Source organism: Pseudopodoces humilis, chromosome 4 (genome assembly GCF_049639895.1).
Source record: "Pseudopodoces humilis isolate 2021_Gansu_Grassland_sample_001 chromosome 4, ASM4963989v1, whole genome shotgun sequence".
Taxonomy (NCBI): domain Eukaryota; kingdom Metazoa; phylum Chordata; class Aves; order Passeriformes; family Paridae; genus Pseudopodoces; species Pseudopodoces humilis.
The window spans coordinates 39,974,143-39,993,425 of NC_142203.1; the positions used below are offsets into that span (position 1 = coordinate 39,974,143).

At 39.8% G+C, this 19,283-nt stretch overlaps 1 protein-coding gene across 2 annotated transcripts in view; it reads right to left on the reverse strand.

Moving 5' to 3' along the window:
• Positions 1-5,922: 5,922 nt before the first annotated feature.
• NTRK2 (neurotrophic receptor tyrosine kinase 2) overlaps positions 5,923-19,283 on the reverse strand; it is a 198,183-nt gene continuing 184,822 nt past the window's right edge. For both annotated transcript variants that reach the window (XM_005522628.3, XM_088053983.1), the window contains 2 exons: positions 12,077-12,235; positions 5,923-11,249 (listed from right to left, as the gene is read on the reverse strand). In XM_005522628.3, coding sequence (XP_005522685.1) covers positions 11,064-11,249; positions 12,077-12,235 — 345 coding nt within the window. In that variant the 3' untranslated portion in view covers positions 5,923-11,063. The remainder of the gene's footprint in view (positions 11,250-12,076; positions 12,236-19,283) is intronic.

Genomic DNA, 19,283 nt, shown 5'->3' on the forward strand with positions numbered 1-19,283 from the left:
AAAAAGAAAATAACAGCATGGAAGGGTTACCTCAATGTGACAGTGTTACTCAATGCTGTCAGTAATAGAGCAGGTAACCACACAGCCAGAAAGATAATTATAATAGCAGGTGTAATTTTCTGCCTTTCACTAGTACTGTTGTTTTCAGTTTACATGCAACAGCTTTGCTACCATTTCAAGGTACTGCTAGAGACTGTCAATTTTAGGGATTTTCAGACTGGCTCTGGCTCAATTTCTTAGCCTGGCATGAGATTATCTAATCCTCTCCCAAATCTTTTAGCATTACACTTGTTCCATTGAGATCCCTGAGTTTTGACCTCTGGAAGGCAAAACAGCAGCAGGGTTTGGTGGCTTGGCTGGGTCCCAAAAGACATCCTCATTGCTCTCATCACAGCTGACACTCTCCTGGTTTTGATTGTATAGTCCTCAATGATGCCAGTTCTGCAGTTGTATGCTGCTAATTGTGCTGAGGCTAGACTGGTTTATTGGTGCCGCAGACTCGAAACCAAGAATATTCATGTCCATTGGCTGTATTTCTGTCTTTCTAAGGAAAATGTTGACTTTGTCCAAAAAGAGCTGGCAGCCAAATTTGCCTTATGTGCCATTCTGGCTTGGGAAAACCATTTTTGGACCCTGCCCTGAGTCACATTCACGAAAGTGTTTAAAAGCAAATCTAGTTCAAAAATAACCACTAAGCAATGTATTTGACAGTGCAATAGAATTTTGCATAGCTTGGAAAAACTGCATATCCTGCAGTACCTATTTCATATTGCAAATTTTACTGATCTCTTCATAGTTTTCCAGTGTGGAGATCTGTGGGGTTGTACAACACAAGATGAGCCAAAAGCACACTGCAACAGCTTGTGGATCACCTAGCTCTTGCCAGAGTGATTAGACTCCCACTGGCAAAAAACCCAACAACAATTACTGCCAATAGGTGTTATTTTAACCAAGCAAAGTGCATATTTATTCAGTACCCCCTGCTGAATCGAAGGCACCATGTTTAGTCTCCATCTGCTTTCTCTTACCCAAGTCTCTTTAGATTCTGGGTTGCTAAAAAACCTTGGTCCTAGTGACATTTGCCCACATAACTTCCCAAATAACAAAGCAGTAAAAAAACCAAAAAAAAAACCAAAAAAAACCAAAACAAAAGCAGAAAGGGATTACCTGAGTTTATAATGGATCATTTGCAGAGACTTTCTTGTGTAACTGCTTCAAGAAACTGGAAGACAAATTCTGTGCCAAACCCCTTGCACTTTGAAGTGGGAAAGGGGAGCAGGGGATATGAGATCCATATGTTTGTCTTACTTTATCTCCTAAAGGCTTGCTGTTCCTGGCTGTGATTTTTCTTGAAATGTTAATTGTAGGAGCTGGGGATGTCAGTGCTGCTCTTAATAGACTGACTCAAGTACTTAAATAAATATCACTCAATGAATAAAAAGACAGTTTTAGAAGCAGTGATCAGCTGCAGCAAAAGCAATGGCCTGCATGAGGAGTGGAGGACAGCTCCTCTGCCCACCTGGCACCACTCTGGCCAGGGCTCTGTCAGTGGATTTTTCCTTATGCTGGTGTGCTGGCTCTCAAAACCAGCCTCAGCAAGAGTTTTGAGAGCACACCTGGCTGAACAGGCATTTCCCCCACAATGGTGAGGCACACAGGTGCAAATACTGCTTCTGCCATCCAGCTGGTCACCAGGATGAGAAATTGAGTCAAACATAATGTGTCTCCAAGGAATGATTTGTCTCTAGGACAAGAAATTTTGGTTCTCCCTTTGCTCATAGATTCAATGGATGCAATAAAACCAGGAGAGGTATTACATTACACTACTGAAGGATTTATCACTTGCTGTGCCAAGGTGAAGTTAGACAATGTCTTGCAGAGAGAAGGTGTCCCCTCCTGGCTCATCTGGGAGTCATCCAATTCACTGCTAACAGACCTCATGCAGCTGCACAGGGAGCCAAAAAACGGCAAGGACCAAGATACAGGGATAAAGGCAGTCATCAGCTTACTACACAGCCAATATCAAATTGCCTGAGTGGCAATGAGTGGTGCCTCCCAGCCAGCATGTTCACCCAAAACTGAGGGTGTACTCCTGAGGTCATGCACCCCTTATCACAAGCACCAGTCAGTGCATGCCAAGGCAGGCAGTGCTGCAGCTCTCTCATTGGCGACTGGGTGTCTTGCTGCGATGGCATTGCACGAATATGGGAGTGTGGGCAGCTGTGTGTAGTGTTTTTGATGAACAGAAGGACAGGAGCCTCCCATCACAGTGATTAACATATTTTCCCACTCACCTAAGACCTAGACCATTGCACAATTAGTCCTTTGCACACCTCAGTGGAAGTGTGCTGCCTCCTTCCTCCTCTCCAGTATATCAGTCCTGGGCTGATAGAGGCTGCTGGAAAGAGTCAAGGGGTATTACAGACTTCAAGCTGACCACAACCACATGCACCCTGCTCATGCTGGGGAAACACCACACCACCTCTGCAAGCATACCATGGGACTGTCCCAATTCACTGCAGAAGAAAAGGAGGCCTGCTGTCAGCAATTCACCCAGTGTTTGCCAGTGAAAAGGAATCACGTCCATCACTTCGATCAGGATGTGAACACGCACAAGCCAAATCAGTTCAGACACTTGAGGACAGGGACATCTTGTTTGCCAGGACTGTGCCCAACAGTCACATGAGGCTGAGGGCCAAGGCTGTGCTCTCCTCTGTGGGAGCAGCTGCGCTGCAGCTGGTCTATCCCTGATGTACGTTGGGGAAAGATGGGAGGGGGAAGCATCTGTTCAGGCTATGAGACATGAGTGTGCCGAGATGTTTCCATGTTGCTTCTCAGTGGATAGCACAGGCCTCTCAGCACTACTTAGGGCCTGAAAACCACAAGTTCAGCTTCTGTCAGTTTTGTAGGCTGTGCTGGCTCCCATTTACATGTTTTTTTCTCCTTTCTCTTGCATCGACAAAACATACTGTCCACCTGCCCTCACATATATTGAGAACATCTGCTGTCTCTGCAGGGCTCAGAAATTAGAGGACACTTATATGTGCAAAAACCAATTGGCTAAGAGCTTTCTGCTTCAAGGGTGAAGTTGACCATTGGGTGGTTCTGACCTGCCAATACAAGCTGGGGAAGAAAAGAGCTTCAATTTAAATGTTACCCAGGTCCTGAACTGGTAGTACTGGTTAGAACAGCAATGGAAAAGTGTCCAAGAGAGGAAATTTTTTCCTTTTGATCAGCTATCATTAACCAGTTGTAAATTGGTTTCAGACCGTGAATCAGAAGGTGATTAATCCCTTGTCATTACTTGCACAGCCTCAGCTTTCCAAAGAAGGACCTGGGTTACCACGAACAGGAGCCTACCCTGGGAGTTACCAGTATAAATCAATGCTCCCATTCCTGCTTATCATCAATAATTTACTTAGCCATTCCCAACAGTTCCTAACTGGGATAGCTAGAGAACTCAGAGAAATGAACCCGAAGTCAGCTCTGCCCATGTTGAAACACACTGAAATAGAAGTATCACTTTTTATGTTCTGCTATTTTTATGTTATGTTTAACTGTTCAGAAAAAAAAATAAAAAGAAGACAAAAATCAGGATAATAGTGACAGATATGGACTTTCCATGACACTAGAAGTCATTGTAAAAATCTCCCGACTCTTGAAAGCCATGAATTGCTGAAAAAACTCTATGTCTATATTAACTATATGTTAATATATGCACTAAGAGGTTGAACCATGAGGCTCTTAGCACAGAAACTAGTTGAGTAATTCTTCAAGTGTTTACTTCAAATCTTTTTCTTTTTTGCATGAAATCTTTCTTGCCAGAACCAATGGTTTATGACAAATATCAATAAGCTGCTTTGGTAAGCAAACCTGGGAGCCGGATAAGTAGAGTCTTCCTACTCTGTCTTGAGTAGATAAAGATTTTGTTTTTTCTTTTGTCCTTTATAGCACCATGCTTTTTTTTTTTTTTTTAACATAAGCATTCTCAGTATTTAAAAAGGAAATTATTAAAACCATTAAAAATACCAATAGCAACAATCAAAAGGCACCATGAATCACCTTTAAAGCGATACAGCGATCAAGACGATTCTCAAGTTATATGAATCATTTAACACAATTGCTTCCTCACTGTGAAATCACTTGTGGAAGTTTGTTGAGACTTAGCAGTAGCAGGTGCAGGACTTTTGTTGCATATTCCTTGCTGACCCGTTTAGTGTTTCAGAATTCTCTGCAGATTTTATGCAGGAGGCAGGCACTGGCAAGCTGAGAGACCTTCAGATGATGTGAAGCTGTGGAAGGATATTGCTGATCTGTGCAGAAGTGATCTTACACAGACTACTAAGTCTGACATGTTTTGAGAGCTTCAGGAACTCCTCAGACTCATTAGTCTTTCCCAAGCCTCTTGTGCAGCCTGAACTAACACCCTTACCCTTGCAGTTGCAGTGAACAGAAGGCAACAAAAATGGCACCAGTCACCGCTGCTTTTAAACTGCACCTGTGCTCTGATTTGTAGTGCATGCTGCAGGGCCATATGTGTCTAGGTGGGAAAGACAGAAGATACAAAACTCTTCTTCCTCAAGTGACCAAGCGATGAGCATGTTTCAACACATCTTGCCTGCCCAAGGCTCCATCTGAGATTGAACTCAAAAGAACAATGGGACTCCGTGGGTAAGCAGGGTGGTTGCTGGGGAGAGGAAACTTAAACTGGAGTCTCGGGTAGTCTGGGCTGTGCAGGAGAGGTACCTGCCTGCCTGCTGCAATGCTGCAAAAATTCTGAGTGTACTGCTGAGGCACTCCATGGGCCCTGCTGGCTCATCTGGCTTTGTGTCTTTGGTGCAAAGCCACCAAGAGAAGGGGCAATGTCCCATCCCTGCTGCAGCTACATGCCCCTCACCTTAAAAATTGCTGGGGAAAATGGAATGGTGGGGACAGTGTATACGGGCTGTTGCATCCATGCTGATGGGACTGCAGGGCAGTGCTAAATACTGGGGGTTTCCGAAGCTCTCACTGCAGCCAGACTCATCACAATCAGTTGCCTGCAGAGATGTGTTTAATTTTGGGATAGCAAAGATGTATTCAGTACAGAAGGCATCAGGATTTTACCATGAAAGCAGGTAAGGCATTTCTAAGCCACTGCATGAACATGAACGGTCAACAAATTTGTTAGTGTGTTTTAATGATATTTTCAGTTTTGGACAGGTTTCATCCTGAGGCTTCTTCTCAGTGGATTATTTTCCTTTGACCTTTTGAATGCTTATAGACAGCTCATCTAATCTTTAAGAGGTCTCTTGGCAGAAGGAAACACATACATTCATAGAGTGGCTCTTGTATTGTTTTGCTCTGACCTTGAAGGGCTTGGTTGAGATCAAGAGATTGTGGAGGTGTCACTAATACAGTTGCTGAACCTTCCTTTGAATGTGTACATTCTGAATCTTAATTAAGTACTTGGACTTAATGCTATATTTGTTCACAATATATTCATAGTAGACTGACATGAGTTAAAAAGAAAAAAACCCACACTTTTGCAGGGCTGTAGTTTGAGGCACACTTTAAGAAAAGTGCCAGAAAATACCTGAAGGCCTGCTTTTCCTAGAAGATAAGCAGGTGTTTGCTGCCAGCTGCCCAAATGAACAAGAATTTAAATAGGATCTTCTTTTGGACAATGAAGACAAAAAAAATGAATCTGCCATCAGATTGGCCATTCCTTTGTCCTATTAATTTTGGCCAACTCTTCCGTGAACTGTGAGTTCAGCACCTGTTTTTGCTTCACAGTTTTAGAGTGAAAAGCTGCCATGCTTCTAAGTATACCAAACTTTTCCTTAATTTCATCCTAAAAAGAATAGAGGTGAACAAAGGCATTCAAAAACCAGAAAACAACACACAACACTTCATGAAATTTTTAGTGTTTTAAAGTAATAATTTTATCTTTCTTTTGGATGACATTGTTTATTGTAAGACATCATTTTTATTAAATACACTGTAATACAAGAGACTTTCCATGTCATGTTGAGAAAGCTGGTCACATGATTCACAAACAAAACTTTTAACACTGATACCTAGGCATCACTTTGAAATCAGCCAAGATGCAATGAAAGTTTTAAAGCAATGACTACTTGTAACAAACTGCAAAACAAGAACCACTAAATATTTCCACGGAGACATCACATTAAATAAATTTAAAAAAAAAATAAAAAAGGAAAAAAGAAAGGAGAAAGATAGCTCTACACACCAGGTCACAATTTGGTGACAATATAGAGATTTATATTTGTATGTAGATATTTATCTTCCTCTTTATCTAAAGTGACAAACAGAGTGATATCTAGAAATATATATACATAAAGTATAGGTGGAGAGAAGGGCTGGGACAAATATTTCATAATTAATTGATTCTCTCTCTATTGGTGATTCAATTAAACATAAATGTTGAATTAAATTATTTGTATATAAAACATTCTTAGGTGCTTTTCTATAAGTTACAGAAAGATGCATATCAGCTGCAAGAATTAGGCCTCTGGATAGATTTGATTTGTTCTGTTTTCTCATGTATTTCAATCGGTGGCCTCACTTACTAGCAGCTTCCATAATCCTTGCTCAAATTCAGTGTTTATAAAATATCAGCCAGTCATCACTCAGAACCTTCTACAAGCAAACAAAAATCCCCACAGACCTTGTGCAGAATGCATAGACGGAAAAATAACACACCCATCATTTCCCATTTCTTCTCCTGAGACATATGTTTAAAAGATGGCAAAATAGTCACTCGGTTGCTATTGTGAATTTCACAGTGTTTTCCCTGCAACATGTAGACTTTCTTCTTTTTTTGCTTCATATTTGTGATGAACAACACATGCCCCCACCCTGCCCAAATAAAGGTGTTTTAACTAAGGCTCTAAAGGACCTCTTATTCAAAGCAGCAGTGGTTTATTCCAGCCCTCACAATAAGAAAATACAACTTCCTGTGCTATCAAAACCTTCATCTCTGGAAATCCCAACTTGCTCTCCAGTCCCTCCCTGCTCCCCTGCCCCACATTTTATAGCAGTATTTGAAATTCAGTTACAGGCCTCAACAACCCAAATGCAGGCTTGTTCTAGCACATATGCATTATACCTTAGTCATCTGGGTTATTTAATTTCTTTCTGAAGTGTTTTGTAAAAGTCTACATCAACCACAATCTCTTATAAAGGTGGGGAGCGTACAGACAGAGAAAGAAAGAGAGGGAAAGAAAGAAATATAAGATAAGGAAGGAAGGACAAAAGACAAGAAAAGAGAAAGAAGAAAAGAAAGCGATAAAATAAAAAATAAGCAGTTACTTATTAACCTGTAGACAATATATAGCTATGTTGTTTTACAGGTCAAAATGAAGGCAGTCCTTTTTAAAGTGTACACTCCATCAGACATCATGGGGTGCTGTTGCTTTACAAGCGTCTTTCTCCATGGCCAGTTCCAAGTTCTGCAGATCTATTGAGAGTGAAGGACAGAGCACGGCGAATGCTACTATTATTACTCCTGAATGTCAGTGTTCTTGTTGTTCTACAAGGCATGTTGCAGAGTGAATAGTCCAGCTCATTCTTGGAATTATTTTGTTACTGCAGGCAAGTATAAAATGCTAATGGAGCTGCACTGTTATGCTAGAACAATAAAACAACAGTAGTACAAACCCAGAAACAACAGTAAAACAAACTCTGTTTTCTGAGCTTGGAAGCTTATTCATTAATTTCAGTGTGAGAAATCAACAAGTGAGATGGGAATGGAAGAAATGTCTTTATGCAATCATCTGGGGAAGAAAAGTGCTTGTTGTTAAATCTCTGGCATTCTAGCACTGCCTCTGCTGCACACCAGTTAGAAAGTTGAATCTTACAAATATAGAAAAAGAAATATCAAAAGAAAAAAAAATTTGGTTACTCAGTGGACATTATCAATTTATTAATAGCACTCTAATAATAATTTGTAATAACATAGGTGTATGTAAATTTATACATATACACACAGCCCATACATAATGTGCATGCATGTCTGCACATATATAAGTAAAATACAACAGACATAGGCATACATGTATATGCTGTGTGTGTGTATATATATATATGCCATATGCAAACAAACATATATTATATATATATATATACATATATATATATATATATATATGGTCAGTTCATAGCACAGTCCAGAAATTTTTTAAATTAGCCTGATTGTCATATTTACTCAGCGTACACAATTTAACCGACAGTGCAAGCATGGTGAATATGCACATACACTCACCCTTCACTGTGATTTGAACATATTTCTTCCTTTTCTCTGCTCACTCTGCTACACTTACCCACCTTTTCAGGAACAAACGCAAACTATGTATAGCTACAGTTTACAGCTTTTCTACTGTGATTATACATTTTATGCACTATCAAGAACATAAATGATATAGGTCAAGGTTATCCATGGTGGTGGCTCTGTAGAACATTTGGTCCTTTAGAAATTTAACAAACTGCTATGTTATTGCACAATGCATTTTAATACTATTTATTCTCTGAAATGACTCTAAAAGTCTCACTAGCAAATTAAAAAGAAGATGCCACTAAGTACATTTTCAGGGTCCTGTGGTTATTTTTGGTATACATTCTTTCAGTGCTTGCAAAACACACCTACTTGCTTTTGGGCTGGAGACTCTTCTACAGTAAAAGCATCATCTCAGATGCCTTTTTCTTCACCTCAGAAGAAACTAAGACAGAATATGCAGGTAGAAACTTAGCAGCCCCCTCCACCAACTGCACCCTCTTCCCACTGCACAGTAAGAGGACTCTGATGTCTTTCTTTTCCACCACTGTTATTTTGAAGATCAATTTCAAATTCCTTTAAAATATAACATTCATATTCTCAAGAGAATGGGTTTCACTGGATGCTCAGTCTTTTTCTACTTTTCTGTGAGAACTTCCAAGACAGTCTAGATAAAATCTTAAGGCCCATTTTGTAGGAATCTTCCTCTGGCTTTTTACGAGTTTCCAGTTCAGTAGCAGTTAAGAAATAACATCTAGTTTATTAAAGAAATACTGAGTATGGCTTTATAGTTACACTGTCATGTTTATTTGTAATGCTGCCTTTTCAATGACATTGAGAAGGGTAGAACTTCATCAGTGTCCAGTGAACTCTTTTCTTCTGAAAATGTTCAGAATTTTTATAAGCTAGCTTTAAAAGCTTTTGGAAGGAAAAACTTAAAGTGCCTCAATAAATAATACATGCGAGCAAATGATATATTAAATGTGCTATGGGAACACTTACAAAAATAAAATGCTTAATTTATTAAATAAAATATCCCCAACACGAAGATGGACTATTTTGATCTGGCTCATATCAATAAGAAATAATAAAAAGAGAAAATGGAAAGAAAGATCACTTTTTTTGCAATAACGCCCCCTCACAGAGGGAGGCAGAAGTCTTGAGGAATAGGTAAGGTAGGTTTTCATTTGTAAGAATTCATATTAAAAATAATCCTAGCTCTAAATTTCAAATTGTCAACTTCTAGTTTGAAAAACAACATGTATGTCCATGCAGCGGTCATCAACACAGTGGCCATGCAAATGTTATACACATACAATGCCAATCCAACCAAAAATAAATTATTTAATAAAGTGTGTATGTTGGTTATGACAGCAATAGTACCAATACAAAAATGACGCTGAGCTCAGAATTTTTGCACTCTGAATAGCAAGCCATAACCACAGAGTAATTTGTTTTCTATAGAGATCTTTATCCCCTGCTATGTCTCAAACATAACCAGTGATCTCCGTGCTTTAGATTATTCATGTTATATCAGCCTATAATATCTATAACATTGTAAAGGCATTTTAACGTGGCTAATGTCCTCCATTAGCCCCTTCTAATGAAATATACGTTATATCATTATGAGTTTGCTATGCCTACTAGGGTGTACTACAAGATGAGTGATTGTTTCTGCACAAAGGGCATTACTTGACAAAGACCATGCACAGTTTTGCTTGCACGGTTAAAAAAAGGAAAAAGAAAGGATTGAGGAAGGAAGGAATATGCTGCTGGACAAGCACAGTATAAGATACACCTGCCTCAGCATTTACAGCTTGTCCTATCAAAATCCTTAGTTTCACCATGTGATCTTGAGATTAATATTGTATGTGACTAAACCTAGCTTCAGCCTTTACTAAAAAAGACTACCTGGAGAATATTTTTGCACCAGTGGCATGACAATATCCTACCAGAAGACAAAAAAAGGGCATCTGTTTAGTTTATCATGTTGTAACACAATTGCGTGCAGTGCAAGCAGAATCTTTTTTATGTTTTACTTGATTCTGGCAATGAATGGTGCTGGCAAAGCACCTCCTTAAACAGTCCCTTTAGTCCTCAGACTCTTCAGGGAAATAGCTAGACCCCCTTTTATCTTCCATCAAATCACTTCAGTGTGAAGTGGGTCTTCTAGGGTTGGATGCCACCTGATTTCCCAAGTTCCTCCAGATAGTGTATCACACAAGAGTGTCTTCTTTCTATCTGGATTTATCTCTGCAAAGGACATTCTTCATGTAGAGAACACCAGTCTTCTTTTTCCACCCACAGGCTGAAGCAAAAAAAAAATGAGGTGAATCCATAGAAACTCCCAGTAGCTATACAGCAGAAATCACAAAGTTTTAGTCAAATATATTTTTCCCTTTTTTCATCCACATCAAAGGCATGAATACAACAAGGCATTGTTAGTTGTGGTGGGCAAACTGAGGAGTCTGCTGATATAACAGATTGGGTTTTTAAGGCCTTTGTCTATGCAGAGTTACAATAATGCAGAAGCCAAATTGATTAGAAAGACAGGAGAGAAGGAAAAAAAAAGATAGAAACTGAGAGAAAGAGAGAAGATACTTCTTGGTAATGTCTAAAAAGTCAATACTGTGTCTACAGATGGAGAAGCGCACATTGCTTGCCCTTTGAAAGCTTCTCCACAACTTTGTCATTAATACTGTCAAAGTTAAGAACACATTTTAATGTAGTTCAGCGGCAGTTGAACACATTCATTCCCGCAGCCCAGAAGAAGAAATGCTAGGAGACTTTAGCCTAAAATATCCAAGTAGACTGGAGATGCCTTGGCCAAGTTCTGAAGGAGGGAGTGGATTTCCTTGATGTTGAGCCTCATGTGAGGCTCCCGTTGCCAACAGCCCAGCATCAAGTCATACACTTCCTTTGGGCATGTGCGAGGTCGCTGCAGGACTCGGCCCTGAGTGATGCACTCAATCACCTGTGAGAAATCACAAGCAAAAGATCATCACAGTTGTGCCAGCTATAGAGAATTCATCCCCAGGAGAGTTAACTTTAACCACAGCAGCCTCACTGCTGTGAGTGGCCATGCAGCCATCTCTGGAAAGGACTGCTTTTCTAGGCAGATGAATGTGTAGCAGTATGCAATCTGAAAATTCACTGTAAAGTAAGTGATCAAAGAGCAGTAACTTCACTCATGTCAAATTCACCCACATTGTCCACTCCACAAATAGGAAATTGGAGCTGGGAATTAATCCCACAACTTCTCTCTCTACCACCTCAGAGGGAGGATAAATTTTCATCCTGCTCAGAGCATGAATGCCTCTTCTTCTTTTTACCCTCTGCAAATTTATGAGCATCACTGTGGCTAATCTCTGGAAGGGGGATACTTGTGACTGCCTAGAAATCAAGGGATAAGATTACTTCAATCTAATCTGTCCATGGTATGGACAACCACTCTGAAACAGTACCATGTATGATACATCTTCTCAGGAGATAGCTAGGGTGCTTTTCTCATGGTCTACCTTTTTTTGCCTCATGGTCTACCCAGAGCAGATATTGTGCTATACAAAGGGAAAAAAAAAATCCAACTGTTCTAGTTCTGCTTGAACACCTTCCATCTACTCAGGGGAGAAAAGGGTCAGAAAGAAGAAATTCAACCATATGGTTCATGACAATACAATAAATATCATGTATCAGTGTCAGCCTTTAAGAAATAAATTTGTTGCTGTCCCTTCTCCAGGGAGGCCACACCAATAATTAGTATAACAACTTTCCCAATGCAATTTGAGAATATATTACACACACCTCATTGTTTGAGAGCTGATACCATGGCTGTTTGCCATAAGTAAAGATTTCCCATAATACAACCCCCAGGCTCCAGACATCACTTTCTGTGGTGAACTTCCTGTACATTATACTTTCTGGAGGCATCCAACGAATGGGCAGCATGGTGTGACCCCCAACCTGAGAAAAACAAATAAAAGAGTTAGAAGTCGTTTCTTCAGACCCTCACAAGGCAATCTGAAGACATTAAACATGGAGAATCCCTGGTTTCTTTCTTTTCTATCTGGTAACATTTGCTTTGAGGAGCTTTGAAGAACTGTGGATTCATGGTTCAAACTCCTCTCCCCCAGCAACAATCAGTACCATGCAATTTGTTCCTCAACAAAAATCTCAAAGAATGTTGTTTCTGGAGTCTGAACTAATATTTAATGTTTATTTGCCACACCCGACCTAAGGAACAGGAAGATCTATATTGCACTACAAACCAGCTTTGAATTAGGCCAGTTTTACTTTCTATTTTAACCCACAAGAAACTCAAAAGGATTCATTAAATGAAATACGGACAGGTGATTAACCTAGAAACTCATCAACATCAACTGAAATACATGAAGACACCGAGGTCTGACTATATGAAATGGTAGGATTTGATCTGTATGGTTGAATATCCTAATTCTGACTGAATTAAAGCAATGTTATTTTTTGGTTTTAAGTTCCACAGTTAATGCATGAAATTATTTTGTTCCACATTAACTGTCCATTAAAAAAAAATAATAAAAATCAGTCCTTTGGATATATTTCCTTCATAATAAACAACTTGTAAGATATGGATTCCTGCCTTAAATCAGCTCCTGTTGAATGGGCCCTTCACTGAATTAATGCCTTTCTGAAAGTTTTTGGAACATTTTTAATCTTCCCCAGAAAATTAAACTTCCTAAGACTTAGGTTTCCTAACCTTAATAAAAATTTTTAGAAGTCTTTTATTTCCATGTTCTAAACAATTTATTGTTCCTGGCATGTCCTTTTCTGGTTGGATCATATCAACAAAGAAATAATTTCAGTAATTTTTAAACAGTGTAACTGCTGAGATACTGTGATATGTATATAAAGATATGCTAGTTACTTTTGTACCATGACAGCTGAGAATATTTCCAAGGAAGATTTAAAGAAAAAAAATGAAAGCTTTTTCAAGGAAATTTTACTCTTGATTAACTCATTTTCCTTTCTGAAAATACATTTAGTTATGAAACCACATTTACACTTTCATGATTCTGTCAATTCAAAATAAAATTTCTCCTTTTGGGACATAACATTTGTTGCTATAAATAACGGCCTTCTTGTTCTCATGTTCAAACAGCTAATGGAAGAAAAACCCAACAGTCAGAGCTGACATTATTTCTAAATCGCGCAGGATATCCATTACCACCTATTTGTCAACAATTCAGTGTTAGTGCAGCATACCAAACACAGCTATGGCTGTGAGAGCTCAGTCCTGTTCTGTGCATCACCACAGATGCACATAGAAACAGAAAGTCACGCTAAAATTTTCTAAGACTTGGTTTATTATGAGGCCCTTCTTCTACTCCATCCACATGAAATGTTATGCGAGTGGTGGAGGAATATTACTTAGCAGGCTGTTGAATGACAGGCAGGGCTCCCAATTTCAGTTCCTGACTACACTGTGGATATGCTTCTGACTCCAGGCAGGTTTCCATGCACAGGTGTCCGAGCCATTTAAAAAGGGACTCGGCTCCTGTGCAGTGCATTGCTAGAGAACAGATACACATTTTTAAAGTGTTTTTTCACAGTTTGGCCCATCTGTCTTTATGTTAACAGTTTATCTCTCTGGCAGACAGACTGGTTGTAAGCACTCTGTGCTTTGGTATTTTTCATTAGTTTTGACTAAGAGGCCTCTCAATGATGTGGAGAGTTTGAACACAACAACATGCTCAGATGCAACCAAACTTTCAGTTTCCCACCTTATCATAACCTAAACTGACATGACAACCAAACACTTCCAAACCACCACCACTTTTAATCCAGTCTTGAGAGGTATTTCATTAGAAAGAAAAAAAAATTAGTCCCTTAGAAACATGCAGCCACGTACACCCATTCAAAGGCCAAGTGCCATTAAGAGATGGTTAGTGATGAGAACCTTTTGGTCTCATCAAATATTAAAATGGCTCTTACATCTGCTCATCATATAACATCTGCTACTGGTTCTGTTCAGCAATTTATTTGACTCATTCCTTTAAAAATTAATGGAAGTTATAGACAATAAAATATGTGACTCCATTTTTTTTTTTGATCAAATCTTAAATCAAGACATTTTGAGAAAACAATTTTAAAAATCCCCAACCACTCTTCAAATCTTCTTATGTTTTTTCGATACAGATCCAGTCTACTTTTGGTAGGACTCCATGCCAAATTTCCAATGTCACTCAGGAAAATGAAGGACACACCTCCAGAGTGATGATGATAAACTGACACCAAATTATGGCTCTGTGATGAACTGATCTCTAACATCACACACCTAACTGTCTCTCTTTGCAGTCATAGCAAGACTGACTTGTTAATATCAACACCAAGAATTCAGTTTACAGGTAAGCACAGGGCTCACTGGTATTCTTCCCAAACCATCTTGCCTGGAGCTGTGTCCATTTCTGTCCCTGAAAGGCACAAGATTTCACTGGACAGAGGACTCTTGACCAGTACTGAGAAGTCCTGCGGTCTCTCCATCTCTATCATTCATGTTACTTCAAACACCTCAACATCTTTTTGAAGACAGAATTTATTGCCTCTCAAAGTATCAACAAAAGTATTATACAGGGTGGCCTCCTTGACAGATAACCTGCAACACTGGTCATCTTCTATAGCACACTGTGCATCTACCCATGGCCTAAAAGCACATTGCATTTCAGTTTAGTTCCATCAAAAGCACATGTCTGGGCCGAAGGCAGCTCTTCTAAATGCATGTTTCCTTCTTTATTAAAAATCAGTGCTTACTGAGTCAACACTCACTCAGCTCAGAAAAGCTTTAAGGGCCATGCTGGTTGTATGCCTAAAATGAAGCACATACTTCAGAGCTTTTTGAACTGAAGCCTAGGACTTGACACAACTGTTTGCAGGGTGCCTGAAACAAATGGCATTTGTTGAGGGCTTCTTTTGATTTTTATCTTATGAGTCCATGCACCCAGGGTTGTGCTACAACAGCAGTGAAGAGAGGTGGGGTGCCTTTTTGTTGATGTTGCCATACTTTCAGCAAGGCTAGGAGGTGTTTTCCAAGAAGCACTAGTGAATGAAAACATGACTTCACTGGCCAAAGTTAATAGGTTCTGAGTGCTTCAAAGTGATGCCTCCAGTATATCCTTTAATAAGAAATGCAGGTTATTACAAAGCTGTCAGATATCACCAGCATTCTGCAGTATAAAGTCCCTGCCATGCACACTGTAATTTCACTGCTGCTTGGTACACATACTTTTCAAATGATTTTGTGCTGAATAGACTACAGTTATGTGTAAATAAAACCTTTATATTCAGTCTAGCTAAAGTTATGACAGGATTAAAAGCATTAGAATTTTAATATACTGTCACTTTAAAATCCATAACGTAGCTGCATGACCACTTTATATAAACAAATCAGAGCATGTTTTCTTGCTACCTACCTGTAAGCAGCTGCATTATCACCATAATACCATACAATATCACAGTTCCATTTTATTTAGAATTGTACTTCTGCAGAAGTATGGACTTAAGTACTTCCAAATGCCAGTTTATGAAAGCAAGTACACCATAGCCCAGCTATAGCCTTTCATAATATTCACTAGCTGCTTTTACTAGCAATACTGGGCTAGAAGACCTGGTGAATTACTCTCTGCAATGTGCAAACAATCCATGGGGAGGAGACTGCTATGTCTAATCAGTGAACTGTCATGTTCTCCAAAGAAGCTCTTGCAAGGAAAAACTGCCACAATGTCCCATGCACGAAATGTTGCACTTTCAAAAATACAGTCTCATTACCACTTGTCACTGCTTTGAGCAACCATCTTTTCAATGAATTTAGCACTTGAAAGGTGCCAGAGGAGCTGGCCTTGAACATTATTTAAATCTGTTTGCAAACATTAACCTTCTAGGGCTGCTATAGAAGGACCATGCCTTAGTCTTGAAGCAGGGCCTCTAATTTTATAGCTTTTTCTCTTTCTTCCAATTAAAAATAAATCTGTGTATCCCAACTTCGTGGCCTAGCTACCATAGAAATCCAAGGCCCTGTTGTCTGATTATTCCAAGAAAATGGATGTGCTGTCTTACAGAGAAAAGCAAATGAAACCTTGTATTCCTGCTGGAAACAGAAGACAGTGGGTGGAGCTCGGGAAAGCCAACCAACAGAGATATGGAACGCACAAGGAGGATGTGGGGCTGCACATATAAGACTGAAACGACAGGCCAGGAAAGACACAAGAAGTAATCACACTGAATCATCACACAGAATCACCAAGGTTGTCAGAGACCTGAAATCTCATCTAGTTCATATATAGCATCACCACAGTCACCCCTAAACCATGTCCCCAGGTGCCACATCCAGATGTCCCTTGAACACTTCTGGAGACTGTGACTCCACCACTTTTCTTGGCAACTTGTTCTAATCACTTTTTCAGAGAAAAATTAATTTGGTGTAATTTAAGGCCATTTCCTCTCATCCTTTCACTTGAGACATGGCAGAAAAGAATGACCCTCACCTCACTACAACTTCCTTTCAGGCAGTTGTAGACAGCAATGAATACTCCCCTCAACTTCTTCTTTAGACTAAAATCCCCCTGCATGTTCAGCTGTTCCTTGTAAGATCTATGCTCCAGAGCCATTACCAGCTCTGTTGCACTGCTCTGGACACACTTCAGTAGCTCAGAGCAAGAGGTCCAGAACTGCACACAGGATTAGACGTGTGTCTTGCTGGATGCACTATGTTTGATCAGGCCAGGATGCTATTGGCCTTCTTGGCCACCTGGGCACGTGCTGGCTCATGTTCAGCTGTTGACCAGTATCCCTAAGTCTCTTCCTGCTAAACAGCTCTTAAAGCACTCCTCCCCTAGCCTGTAGCACTGCATTGTTGTGACTCAAGTGCAGAACCCAGCACTTTGCCTTGCTGAACTTAACGAAGCTGTCCTTAGGCCACTGATCCAGTCCATCAAGATCTCTCTTGCAGAGCTTCTGACCCTCAGGCAGATCAACCAATACTGCTGCTAAGATGACCACTCAATCAATTCACACCAGGTTTATGCCTTATTCATCTGAGTACCATGAGGAGAGGCTGTCTGCTCTTTTGCAATGCATGCCAGCTGCAGCCCAGTCTAACCATACATTCACCGGGGGCTGTGGTGCTGAGGGTGATGGACGGCTTTGGGGCTCCACAACCCAGCTGTAGGGTGCTGCAGCAGCTGACAAAGGACAGGACAGAGACCAGACAGAACAGTCTTCCCCCCAAATGTCAGTGACCATGTCAGGGGGGGCTCCAGCCCTCCTGGAGAGAACATCAAATGGAATTCCCAGCTTTTGAAGGCGTCCTGTTACACAAGCCTTTTCTGATTTCCACCCCCGCCCCCCGCCCCCCTCCCCCCAACCATTTCTGGCTTTAAGTAGTAGATTACTCTGAATTCATGCAGTAAAAAGCACAGCAACCAATTGCATAGCCTTGGAAAACAGACTTCCTCATTAACATTTCACGTTCCCATGTTCCCACGATTCCTGCAGTGTGACATTTCAGTAATGTGTCATAGCACTTTGTATATTCTCTAAAGACTAGTGATGTTTTTTCTGCCAAGAGGATAAAAGCAATCTTTTTACTTTTCTAGCACAATGAAGCTGAATGACTATCAGGGATTCAGCCCTGATCTTGTCCCAGTGTCCTCTCTGGCTTGTCTGGTGCATCTTTCCAGAGTCCTACTGTTTTCAGGCCTTTTGTAATTCAGGGTGGTAGACTTGAGTGCAGCAACATAGTTCAGCATATGTCCAAATTAAAAGTCATGTGACAAGTATATATTCAATCTCTTTAACACAATCGTACCCTAGTCTGTCAGATGAGAAAGAAGCTGAATCTTTTGAATCATTTGTTCACCCTCTCCTAAAAAAAAAAAAAATCTTGTATACTTGAAAGATAACACCATTTTAGGGTATTTTTCACTATTTATATTTTGGTCTTCTGACTTGTTTCCCCATCTCAGGATGATATAACTGCAAAGAAATGTTCTCTGCAAAAATTATCATGTCTTATTGCTAAAACTAAAAACCTCTCCTCTCTTGCTGAACATCTGCTCTTTCCCCCTCAAAAACCTGGCAAATGTTTCAGCACAGGAAAAAAAAAAAATCAATCAATAATTATTTTAATTTCTGCCGTGCCCTGGCCTTGCAGATGAAGTCAATATCTTCTCTTGAAATATCACTCCTGTATGTCTACTTGCAGAAAAACTATATATTTTTTTCATAGTCATAACAAGCCATACCACTCCAACACAAGAGGTTACCAGTTTATAAAATAAGGCATACTATTAGCCAATAGCTAAAAATGCACCTTTTCATTTTCACTTTTAACCCTGACTTTGTTCATCTGTATTAAAAGGGGTTTATATCTAAATTTTTGAATTAATTCTACCTGTGTTTTTTTCAGAAAAAGGAAACATGGCCTACAACATTTATTGCACTGTAAATCTCTCTTCAACTGTTCATAATGAACAAAAAGAGGCACCCTGTCACCTAATGTACATCTGTTTGTGGAGCTCACTGACATGAGACACTGCCAATGTGGAAGGTTTACCTGGGATCAGAAAGTGATGGATGATAAAATCTGACAAGGACTATCAGATATGAAGATACTGTTTCTGGCCCAAGAAGCTCTGGAGCTTCTTGGATGTTGGAGGCTAAGAGAGTACTTGAGGAAGATATTAATATATGCTTAGCATGTTTCCATACTATTCCACAGGCATCTGTTTCTCACAGTGACAGGATCCTGGATTAGAAGGGCTTTTGGAGAAGTCATTGCTATGTTTCTGTATAGATGGTCCACGTTCAGTCCTTACTAAACCTCTCAGCAATGCTTATGGAGGGCTAGAAGTGATTCTGGCAAAAAGATGGAATGAAGGGCAGATACCACATGAAATTAAAACAGATGAATGATCTAGAGCATCTTGCAATTCAGCATCTTCCAAAGGTCTTAAAATGTTAAGTTGAGCAGATATAGCAA